This window comes from Lepidothrix coronata, unplaced genomic scaffold (genome assembly GCF_001604755.1).
Source record: "Lepidothrix coronata isolate B3197 unplaced genomic scaffold, Lepidothrix_coronata-1.0 Scaffold94, whole genome shotgun sequence".
In the NCBI taxonomy this organism is placed as follows: domain Eukaryota; kingdom Metazoa; phylum Chordata; class Aves; order Passeriformes; family Pipridae; genus Lepidothrix; species Lepidothrix coronata.
This window is the reverse complement of record NW_016690274.1, coordinates 749,787-761,819: the sequence shown is the minus strand read 5'-3', so window position 1 is coordinate 761,819 and position 12,033 is coordinate 749,787. Positions and strand designations below refer to the sequence as shown.

The 12,033-nt window shown below is 35.7% G+C and overlaps 1 protein-coding gene across 4 annotated transcripts in view; it reads left to right on the top strand.

The window, feature by feature from the left end:
* The window catches only part of SCAF8 (SR-related CTD associated factor 8), an 86,983-nt gene that overhangs the window by 20,544 nt on the left and 54,406 nt on the right, over positions 1–12,033 (top strand). For 3 of the 4 annotated variants that reach the window (XM_017822039.1, XM_017822040.1, XM_017822038.1), the window contains exons 3-7: positions 924–968; positions 3,287–3,448; positions 6,268–6,424; positions 7,602–7,732; positions 10,608–10,784. In XM_017822039.1, the coding sequence (XP_017677528.1) occupies positions 924–968; positions 3,287–3,448; positions 6,268–6,424; positions 7,602–7,732; positions 10,608–10,784 (672 nt within the window). Of the gene's footprint in view, positions 1–923; positions 969–3,286; positions 3,449–6,267; positions 6,425–7,601; positions 7,733–10,298; positions 10,428–10,607; positions 10,785–12,033 lie in introns of those variants that run through there. The other variant, XM_017822041.1, reaches the window with a different exon arrangement.

Genomic DNA, 12,033 nt, shown 5'->3' with positions numbered 1-12,033 from the left:
GGAGAAGTGAAAAAGAGGTTAATATAAAAGAAAAAAGACTGAACTTTTGCTCTTCCTATCTGCGTTCCTTTGCTGAGAATGGAGATAAATTTTCAGATAATGAAATCCATATTGGTGTTTTGTGTAATTGGGAGAGAGCAATTTGATGTCAGAAGAGTGAAATTCACGGGTTTCTTTTAAATATGTCTATGTAAGTTAAAGCCTGGGTGTTGCATTATAATGAAAATGCTAAAAATTTGTACTGAACATAAACAAGTAGTAAATGATAGTAGATGGTTCTATTAATTAAGCATTTAAATTATACCAAAATATTTTACCATGAACTCAGCTCGGAAATCCTGCTTCCGCTCTTACCATTTCAATAACAACGTTTAATTGTGTAGAGTGGTTATTGAGATGATCTAGAGCCGTTGTGATTATATGTGAGATTTTAAAAAAACTTGCACAAATCACAAGCCAACTTAAAGAAAAAGTACTCAGTATATGTTACAGTCCTCCTACAGTCCTATTTTTAGGTTATTAAAGTGAACATTTGGAAAATAAATGAAATGCAGAGAAATGATATGTTTAGTAACATTAAGCTAACATCTTCAGTCATGTACAGTGAAATAACCATATGTTTTTGAAGGAACAATTATATTATTCTCCTAGTTCTCACTAAATAAAGGCATATCATTCAAAAAATCCAGTGTAAAAAATGTTCAGAAGGCAAGAAAAAGTGATATTAACTCTTTTATATGTTGTTCTAAGGAAGACTGCATACTCAGCTATAGGTATTGGATTGCTGTTTAATAATCCAAAGATTCCTCTTCTGATTTTGCCATCAAGATATCAATATTCTTGAACAAGTAATTGCATCTTCAAATAACAAGTAATGCATCTTCATATTTTCTCCTCTGTTGAAGTACTGTTTTATTTTTCAGTTCTACAAGCATGTTGTACAGAGTGTTGAGAAATTCATTCAAAAGGTGAGTCAGTCATGGCTGTTTTGTGTTAACAAAGAAAATGTCCTCATTTTGGATTAGAAAGTATTGGACACAGTTGGGTTTTAGATATCCATATGGATTAATATTTCTAGCACATACTAGTTTATTTCTGGTTTTAGTCACATTCTGGTTCTGCTAGTGATCAGCAGCTGATCCTAACCTACGATGCAGAAAGACAATTACTTTGTTCTCAGTTCATTCTTTGATCTGAATCACTGTGAGTACTGTTTTAAGACTACTGTATGTATTCATTTAATGTTAAAAGAGTCTGTCAGTGTAGCCCATGTGAACAGCAAACAAGCAAAACAATTGATAGTGGTTTGGCTGGTGACAGTTGCTTTTGATTTTCTGCCAGGTTTTTCCATTGATTTTAAAGCTGAAGGGAAGATGACTGTTTACCCTCATCCTTTTTTATAGCAGAAGATGTAGCCTTTCAGTTGGTGGTTCCTGCTAGTAAATTAAAATAAAAAAATATTTATATGGCTAGACTAGAATTACTTTTTGGGAAGATCGTAGTATTAATGTAAAGGTTCTGAATAACAGAGAATTTTATATAGCACTTTCTTTTCTTGTAGCAGTTAATTATTCTTGGGTAAAACTGCATTTTGTTTCCAGTTGGAAATACATGGATTCCAATTTGTGAGCCTTCCCTGCTTGTCTGCATTGTACCTGGTTGTTCAGTTGGTCATTTGGTACTGAATTTGTTCTCTTTTTGTAAATAGGTGTAAATTATTATCAAATTGCCTTTTTGTTTTGACAAACAAACTAGAGAAGTTAGGCTGTTAGTGCTGCAACGTTGGATGCAATTTTCCTTCTGTTATCCTTTTTATAAAGCAGTCTAGATTACTGTGTGTCAATAACCTGTCTTCCTCATTAACTTTTATTCCTTGGTTCCCAGTTAATTCTGCAGTGCCCTTGGGCAGTGGCTGGACAGTGTAAACAGGTTTCTGCTTCAGCCTGGTGTTTTTAACTGTCTCAGAACCATTCATGAGTGAATTACTTAGGTACTAGTGCATCAGTCCTGTGTGGAAAAGGTGTCATATATATGTTTCAAGGCAATAGTAAAGACTAGTAGTATACCAACACTGCTGCTTTTTTGTCAAGCACTTGTCTTTTGTGGCATTGCCTCTGACTTCTTCCACCTCTGAGAAAAGGGATCAATATCCTCTGATCCCTGTTTAATGCTACAGATGAACACATAAGGGGGAGAGCAGGTATACATCTTATCCATCTCTGATCAGGAGCACTTTGCAGTTTCACATTCTAAAATTAGTTCAGAATTGTCTGAATTCCAGATACTGCTTTTTAGTTGTGGTGGCTCTGATTGGCAATTCAGTATTCAAAGGCATGAGGGAAGTTTTATCCTCTGAATGAAAGAATGGCACTTTGTCAGGAACAGGACTAGTTTTTTGTGACCATTCCATGAGCTACTAAGAGTATGAGTTATCTTTACACATTTGCCTTCAGTGTCCAGTACTACTCAGTGAGGGGGTTCTGCACTAGTCATTGGTGGTTAGAGAAGGCAAATATATGTTCTTATTGATTACCTTGTTAATGATCACTCTGGATTAGATGATTCTCTTCGGTAGTCTTGATGAGGGTTTTTTCAGTATTTCATGAACAATTTAGTGAAACGTGGAACTTACTAGCAATTTTTTAAATAATAATTTCTTACTTAAGTAGAATGAGAGATGAACAGATGAAAGCCGATTTGATATGTAAGGACTTAAATTGTGTGTTTGGAAGATAATGGCATTATTTTTTTGAAAGCGGTCACTTCAAGTTAAAGCTCAACAAGACTGAATTTTCCATTCAGATCTGCCATAGACCTGTCCAGAGTGATGTCAGTGCCAATTATTTTACTGTTGATTCTTTACAGCTCCAATATTTTCTTTCTTCAGAATTAATCTCATGAGGTTACTGAAACTTCAGTTGAAATAATGCACATGACATTCTTCATTTTGTGACACTTAACTCACTGGTCTATTGAGTTATATTTAAAAAGGGTGTGTGGTTTGTGTGTTCAACTTTTTAATAGCTAGATTTTAAAAAGTTAAATTTTTCAGTGGTAGGAAATTGATTTTACACCATTTACATATCTGCATATCGATGTGATAATTTGAACATTAAAGATTAGATATTTTTGAGAGTTTCATTTTCCAGGACAATTTATTAAGTAGAGAACATTTTAGTAATAATTAGAAATTTAAAAATTAGAGAGGATTGTTTGTATTTACTCTACCATTAATGGGTTCTGTTATTTTTCACATATATTTATTTTACATTATCATTCTTTATAGTGCAAACCAGAATACAAGGTGCCTGGTCTGTATGTCATTGACTCCATTGTGAGACAGTCCCGGCATCAGTTTGGACAAGAAAAGGATGTATTTGCTCCAAGATTCAGCAATAACATCATCAGCACTTTCCAGAACTTGTACCGGTGTCCTGGTGATGACAAGGTAAACCACTTACAGATTTTTCTAATTAGAACAATCCTTAGTGTGTTACCTATAAAGATTTTGATCTTAATTTCTGCTTGCTGGAGGGGACCTAATTAGAGACATGCACATGTAAATGTGTTTCTTAATTTTGCTTATCTGAGTGTAGGAATTGGGGGAGACACGTCCAGTGAGATTAATTAGACTTTTGGAAAGGTGATCTTTCCTTTGATTCTGTGATCGACCAACAACTAAATAAGGTGTAACTTGAATAGTTTGACCCAATAATTCAGCTGTTCCCGATCACAGTAGTCAAGATAGCTACCAAACTCTGTTCCTAAAAGATTGGCTAGGGGTGGCACAGTGCAGGCAGTTTAACTTACTTCATATTCGTCACTCATCTTACACTAACTAGTGTTTCTTCTTACTGAATAACTGCAAAAAGATGGGGACTGCTGAGGGCATTGTCTTCACAGAAATTTGTGTAATAGAGTCATTAAGTGAAGTCGAAAGTGAGGCAGGATGCTACAGGAAGAGAAAGGTTATTTTTTGAATAGTTGCATGAATTCATGCTGTATTTTTCAAAAAAAGATCTGAAAACCCAAGGTATCCGTGCAAGGTGATAAGGAAAATTCAACCATTGTGGTGTCTTAGTATTCTTGCCTTTCTAGAGTAGTTAGGACCTCTGCAGGAAAATGTGTTGGGATCTGCAAATTTCACTTGACTGAAAAAGCTCTGCTAAGGATGTCTGTCTTCTGCAGCTGAGTTCTGAGGTGTTACTGAAAAGGTTATTTAAATTGAATGGCATTTTCCTAGTCTAGTTTTAGGTTATCTGTGTGATTAATTCATGCTGCTTCAATTTCACGGTGTTTTATGTATTTATAGGCATGACAGTTAACTTATATTTTTATTCATTTAGTTGTCTTTCTTGAACAGTATTAGTATGTTTTGTATAATCATTTAGCTCGCTACTTTTGGAGATATGCTAGTACAGAAATAGCCTGACTTATTGAAGAAGGAGAGATTGGAACAAGTTCTCAGTTTGTGTCTGGTTTTAAAAAATATATAGTAAATTTATTGTAGGGTAAGAAATAGCACCACGTATCCTGTGATATTTCAATGCATGACAATTAATGTATTGTATTAGAGGTGTTTAATGTGAAGAGAGATAGTAAAACATGGTCTGTTTACGGTCCACAAAAGTCCTGCCAAGTTGATTTGTAGGATATTTTTCACCTCAGTTAAGGGAAAATGTGTTTTGCAATCTGAAGTCTTGCTGCTGTGCTACATGTGGATTCAGTATTATAGGAAGGTCTTTCTCCTGAGAAAGCAGTTACCCTATATGTTGCCCAGCAAAATGTGCTGTCAGAGACCAAGATATATACCTGGTTTATATTGACGTTTATACCTGGTGTATATATATATACACCTGGTGATTTTGATGTTTAATCTGATTAAAAGGCATAATGGAGAAACACAACAGCTCTCTTGAGCAAATGGGGAATTTGGTTTTAAATGAAGCAGAAGTGCAGTAATATTTTATTTAAAGTAGCAACAAAACCACCCCACTGATTCCTTTGTCTGGCCCAGAGAAAGTGCAAGGGGGAGATAGATATGGAGGCACAGAAAGATTTTTATACTTCTGTTCTGGATAGAAGATGTAAGTTAGAGCCTCTGATGGACTTGTCAAGGTCTGCTTATAAAACAAACTTTCAAAGAAGGAAGGCTCACATATGGTAATACTGAGTGGAAGCCTTCAGAGATTTGTTTAAGGGAAATATAAGTTACATCTTCCATGTAGTGAAAAGTCAGCACTTCTCTATTACAGTTAGGTATCCTCCTGGAGTTTGGGGCAAACAGACTTTCTTCTTTGGTTCAAACACTGTGGTTAAGTACTCTATGTTCCTGTTTTATGGAACTCAGGTAATTAAACCATCTTTGTGACAGCAAACACCAGATCCTATGAAGAATTTTCTGCTCTTTATAATACATCTGACTTTATTTCCCCTCAAAATAAAGCAAAATCTTACCTTTGATAGGAGTGAAACTTAAAAAAGAGATCATTTGTAAGCAGATCAAAACAGTGATCTGTTTATGATGCAATAGAATGCATCTATTGTTATAGTAATAGAAAGAAATAGAAATCCAAGCTGAACAATGAGTTATAGCTAGTGGAATTGTATGAAGTCTTAATTTTGATTTATTTTTTTCCTTCCCCATGATCCACATTTTTAACTGTTACTGTGTATTTTCAGCAGGCAAGAAATTGTGTTCCAGTTTGAACTTTTAAATTCCTCACTTCATCAAGGGACCTTGCAAAATATTAGTCTGCTTTTCTAATAAAAATATTTAGCAATCTTACTAGTATATGCCCATTTTTCAGTGGATATAAATGATTTGGGTTCACAGGTAGATCAGAATTGCATTCATATATGTTAACTATAAAAATTTAGGATACTAATAATTCACTATTTTAATTATTTGTAATGCTTTAAAATGCTTTCTTAAAATCATTTTCCTTCCATATCGACTAACAAGAGTAAAGGTACAAAAGAGCCAGATACCATTGTTTTCGTTTAAGAGATTTCATTTCCGGTTGAGAGAATGTTGTCACTATGTGTGTACTGGGTCTTCACAGTTGCCTAGGGTCAGCCTCCGGTTCGTAGTTGAGACATCTTTGGTGTGACCCAGTCTAAGTGTTCTTACAGTTCTTACTGTTTGCAAACCTAAAGGTGCTTCGATCTAGACAGGCTGACATTGCCAGTTAAGAATTCCAGAATCTATAACAAGACAAAAGATAAACATGATTCAGGTCTCTTGTTATCTTTTCTTCATTTTAGAGTAAAATTGTCAGAGTGCTAAATTTGTGGCAGAAGAATAATGTGTTCAAGAGTGAAATTATTCAGCCTCTCTTGGATATGGCAGCAGGAATTCCTCCTCCAGTTGTGACCCCTGTCTTGCCCAGCACTACAGCTGCTATGAGCAACAATACACCAGGTAAACAAAAACAGATTGAAGTCATACTTTGAATCAAAACACTTCTGTCAGCTTTGGTATGTTGGCTGTTAATGTGCTGAATTATCTCACTGATTTCCTTTAGATAAATCAAATGAATGCTAGAAAGAAGTCTGCTACAGCCACCATCGAAATCAGGGAAATGGGGAAACATTATTATAAATGCAGACTTGGATCATTTTGTGCTCCAAGCACCTTTCTTACTTATGTATGTAGATGGCAGGGAAATGGATTTTCAACTTTTTCACTTTGTGGAGATTTTTTCGTTCAAAGTTGGGATGTACGGGAAATTGTCCATATAGGAATTGAGTTTTGGCACCTGCTCTTGACCTGCTTTGTAACCCACCTTTTGCTGATCCCATGCTGAAAAGCAGTGATGTGGACAAATCCAGCGTAGTTTTCATGGGGAAAGTAAATATGTGAAAGTTTCAACTCTTGGATTGCCTTGCCACATCTTGTAGCTCAGTATTTTTTATTTTGATTAGTTTGACTACATTAAATTGTTGAAATCGTAGGACTACTGTAATGTTTCCTTAAATTCTGATGCAAATTGACTTTTAAAACAGTAATCTAGTCATATTTAGCATTCATCAGCATATCTCTACTTTTGAGCTAGAAGTGCAAAAGTATTTGCAGGGATGGAGGATTCTTCTGCATTACGGCATGAAACTAATTATCAGATTGCTGATTTTGTCTCAGTGTTTCTCTTGAGAGAAAAAAAGAATAAAATGAGCAATCCTCATGAATCCATCCAGCTGTTGCAGGTTGAAATTTTTAGTAGAATCCTTAAGGCTCCCCCTGTGGTTAAAGTGTGAATCCAGTAAGATTCGGACTAGCAGACAAGTAGGTTGCTAACAATTACCTTTTGGTATATAAAATTTCCACTAAACATTCTGGAATAGTGTGTGAAACATTTTTATTTGGCCTTCATCGGTGTTTTTGTTAGTAGTCCCAATAGGTCAGTAGTGGAAAGAGCTGTGAACTACACTAACACAGACTAATTCTGCTACTCGAGGAATGTTGATGTGAGTTGTGTTATTTTCGTGAGCTCTATATGTGTGTGAGAAAAATAGTTTCAATTGATGTTTCTCTTCTCTAACACTATTTTTAAGTCTGTATGTAAAAATATTTTGACATACTGGATTTTCTTTTTTTTTAGGAACACCTGTGACTCCAGTTACTCCAGCCAACGTGGCGCAGAGTTTACCTGATCCTTGGGTATCTCAGATTGCTAACACAGATACCCTTGCCGCAGTTGCACAAATTTTACAGAGTCCTCAAGGCCAACAGGTAACTGTTTTGTAGACAGTTACACTATAGACTCTGTGATACCTTGTGTCTTTAAAGTACACTTAAGAAATGCTTTCAGGAGTATCTCTTAGTTTTACGTCCAGTATTCATGTGAACTATACCGTGAGGTTGTTCATCACAAAAAAGTTCCTGGTCAACTAAAACTTTTTGTTACCTTTGGTACCAACCCTGTTTGTTCCTTAAAAGTATCGCAGAAGATGACTTTTGCTAAGATGGTCTGTAATACATACTTGTCTATATAGTATTGCAGATGGCTAAATCAAGAGCAACATTAAGATTTCATGGATATAGGTATAAAATGGAATGTAAGTTAAAGGATATTAACTGCTGAATGCTCCAAGAAGAGCTAACCGTTGTACAAAATTATATAATGGAAATTAATTCATTCAGGAAATGTATGCTTTGTTGATTCATTTTTTTTATCTTTCTATCAGCTAAACATTTTTTTTAACTGCAAAACAGTTTTTGTTTTGCAGCATTCGAAGATAAGGTCTTGGAATTTACTGTGTTTCTCAGGTTTTAAATGCTCGACTCCAAAAAATTGTCTTGATGTCCAGCATCACAAGGACTGCTTGTCCTCTTAACCCACAGTTATATAAGTTTAGCACACACAATGCTAGAGCTATGGTACTCGCATAACTTGGCCATTATGATTTTTATGTGGACTGAGGAATGGGTTGTTTTACCTGCTGGGTTACCAAACAAAAATCCCATGCATACGAAGGAGAAGCAGTCACCAGTGAACTGGTGCTGACAATAACAACTTAGTGGACATATTTTATAGTATTCAGCTAAGCAGAGTTGTCTGTAATTGTTCATAAGTCAGTTGTTCATAAGTCAAGTGGAGGGAGTATTTTCACCTGATTGCACTGAAAGAAATTGATGAGTCATTGAAAAGCAGAGCAAAATGAGTTTTTGGGATAATCTGTGAAATGTGGAGGAAATATAGTGGAATAGCTCGTAAACAAGGAAGGGATGTGAAATGAGAATGGGAAATACATGGAAAGTCAGTAAGGTAATTTTAAAGATTATACCCTAGAGAATATTCATAAAAAAGAGAAGACTATGAAGCAAGATAAAAAAATGAAGATGAGAAGGGAATTAGGGTTTTAGAGACAGCAGATCACAAAGAAATAACATTTGGATATTTATCTTAAAGTAGTCTTAAGCAGAAATGTGGAGACAGACTGGGTACACAGTAAATATGTACATGAAGATGTCTAGGATTAGTAGAGGAACTATGACATTTGCTTCCATCCTGCCCATCTCTTTTCTTCCTATTCTCTAAGACACTCTGTCTGCCACAGCCTCCCCCTGCTCCCCAGCTTCAAAGACTTTCATTTAATCTTACTATTGTGTTTTATGGGTGAGGATGCATGCAGGTAAATTGAGAGTCTAGACATAGGAGAGGGCAGACTAAGAAAGATGTGACCAACGAGAATGTGAAAACAGCAAGAATGGTGACCACCCAGGATTTTTCCACTCTAGGGCTTCCATTTCTCCTTCTTCAGTTTGATTCCTTTGTACTTGGAGCAATGCACAAGGTGAACCAGCTGTATTTGCTCATCTCATGTGGATCAGCCAAGATGGGAGGGGGAACTCTTCAGCTTTGCCTATTGCAGTAATCAATGAAAGCTCTTGCTGAGGTAGAACAACAATTGAAGCATTTTCAGAGGCTCTGCTGTATAAGGGATCTGTACAACTGTTTTTAAAAGAATAGGAAGAATTGCTTCACATTATCAGAAGGTAACTCTAAAACAACCTTGAAAGAGGGTCACATATTTTTGATGCATTATGGAAAAGAAGTTCAACCTAATCAGTTTATGCAGTTTCTAGTGAGGCCTAGTAAGAAGGGAGGGATTGAACCCTGCAAGAGTTCAGTGGAGAACCCTATAAGGAGTTGCAATATGAATGTAAGGGTAATCAGGGACTAATGTCAGCATAGTTTGAACTAGCTGGATTTGTTCAACCTTTTTTCCACAAATAACTTAAGATAAGGCTTCAGGGATTTACCGCACGGAACATCAAAGGACTGCTTCCTGTAGTTCCACAGTGCTTTAGGAGTGCTTTTTTCCATAGAGTTTGTATTTTTTTCTTAAGGTAAATGTGTACGTTTTTATGGAAGCATCCCTATTCAACAGATAAATTGATCTGCACATGAAAAAGCCTTTATTTCTTCATTGGGATAGCTTCTCCAAAAGATTGGATACAGATAGGAATTTGTAGTAAGAAAATGAAGATACACTAGGTAATTGGATTGTACATTTGCTTTTTATGTTTTGTTAACATAGCAAGGAAATTGCATCCTATGAGCCCAGATCTGAGTTTCAGCATGAGATTTCACTTGTGACTAATTCAGAGATACCAGTGCAAGTTCTTCCTGTAGGCAGGTTACATCAGCTTAAAGTGGAGCTTGCCACAGTGCAGTTATTTTTTCTATACAAATGTCGTTACAACGTACAGAGTTTCCTAATATAGGTGGGCCCTTAGGAAGCTGGAGTAGGCTAACAGATATTTTTCAGGTCAGAAGGAATCAAACTGGAGAAACAGAAGAGGGGGAACCCTAGAAAGCAGGAAATCCTGAGTGGTGACTGGTCATCATGCAACCTCTCAGAGCAAGTTAGGAGGAAGACGCATCTGCATGTCTTATCAACCCCAGAAAACAAATTAGCCAGTAAGTGGGAAAAAATTTGCTGTAAAAGAAAACAAATTAGACTAAATAATGGCCATAGGTTAGATGCTACTGCATTCCTGAGGTTTGTTTTACTAATTGGAAGGGGAAAAGTCTGTTGTTTCTTTCTCTGCTTAAAAAAAAAAATCTTGTTCAGTGTGTTTGTTATCTTTTCTCTTTTAGCTTCAGCAGTTGATACAGACACTGCAGATACAGCAGCAGAAACCTCAGCCATCGCTACTTCAAGCCCTGGATGCTGGTCTTGTCGTCCAGTTACAGGCCCTCACAGCACAACTTACAGCTGCAGCTGCTGCTGCTAACACACTTAATCCACTGGATCAGAGTGTCTCTTTTAATAAGGTAGAAGTAGAATAGTAGAAATTTGAAGAAGTATTTATTAATAAAATATACGTAAGTGAAAAGTTCTTTTGGATTTTATTGTTTGACTTTAGGGATTTTAAAAATACATTAATATACTATAAAGTTATAAAACTCTATTTTAAAAATACAAAACATGTCTAGACAGAGTGGTGTAAATTAAAATATTTTTATATGAGTTTAGGGCTAAATACACTTCACAGAATATCTGGAGTTGAAAGGGACCCATAAGAGTCATCGAATATGGTAATGGATTTGATTTAGCAAAATTAAACTGTTGCTACATACTTTTCCTCAGCCTTCCTCACACAGCAGTGAGAATTGTTTCTTACAAGGTAATAAAAGGGTAATATGCAGAAATTAATATACAGTGTTTTCTGAGAAGAGTAAAGTGATTGGATTTGTAATTTTCTAACATTGTAAATTAAATGCCAGGAAAACTTCTTAGCCACAGAGTGATGTAAGTGAATAGATAAGTCCATGACTGTAGTTAAGACTAGTCCTGCGACACTTTTTGAAGGATGTCAGAACGTAAAACAAACCCAAACAAAGCAAACCTGTAGGTAAAGAAACTTTGTGTTGCAAAAAACTCAAAAACAACAACAAAACCCCAAAACAAACTACAAGCAAACCGCAAAACCAGAATGCTGGAATTTAAGAAAACCAATATAATTGAATGCCAGGTAGCAATTAACCATGGAGGCAATTACAGTCATAGTAGTATAATACCAGCAAAATAAAAAAAGAAGAAATTCTACTCAAAGATTAATAAATAAATGAACCTGGTTGTATTATCTTTGGAAGAAACAGTTTGCAAGATAAACCTACAGGTAATCTTGGTAGGATTGTCCTGGAGTGAATAAATAGTAAGAATAAGGAAGTTGGAAAAGCAAAAAACCTTTTTTTTTCTTAACTCAGATAGTCTCCTTTTCAGGAAATTAGCCACTTGGACTGACAAGTACTCAGTTTAAAGATTTAGGACAATTTATCTTATGTTTAAGAGTTGTCATTGCTAATGAAAGTAATGCAGCTGTAAAAATAAGTCAGGAAGAAAATGGCCTGTACTCATCCTATATAACAGCTGTAACCATCAAGTAGGGTATAATCCCAGGGAATTTAATGCATCAGTTAAGAGGGACTGCCATATAAAAAGTAATTAAGAATGTGGTATTATTCCTCAGACTTCAATTCCAGCATTTACATGAATAGGTATACTTGTACATCCGGCTAT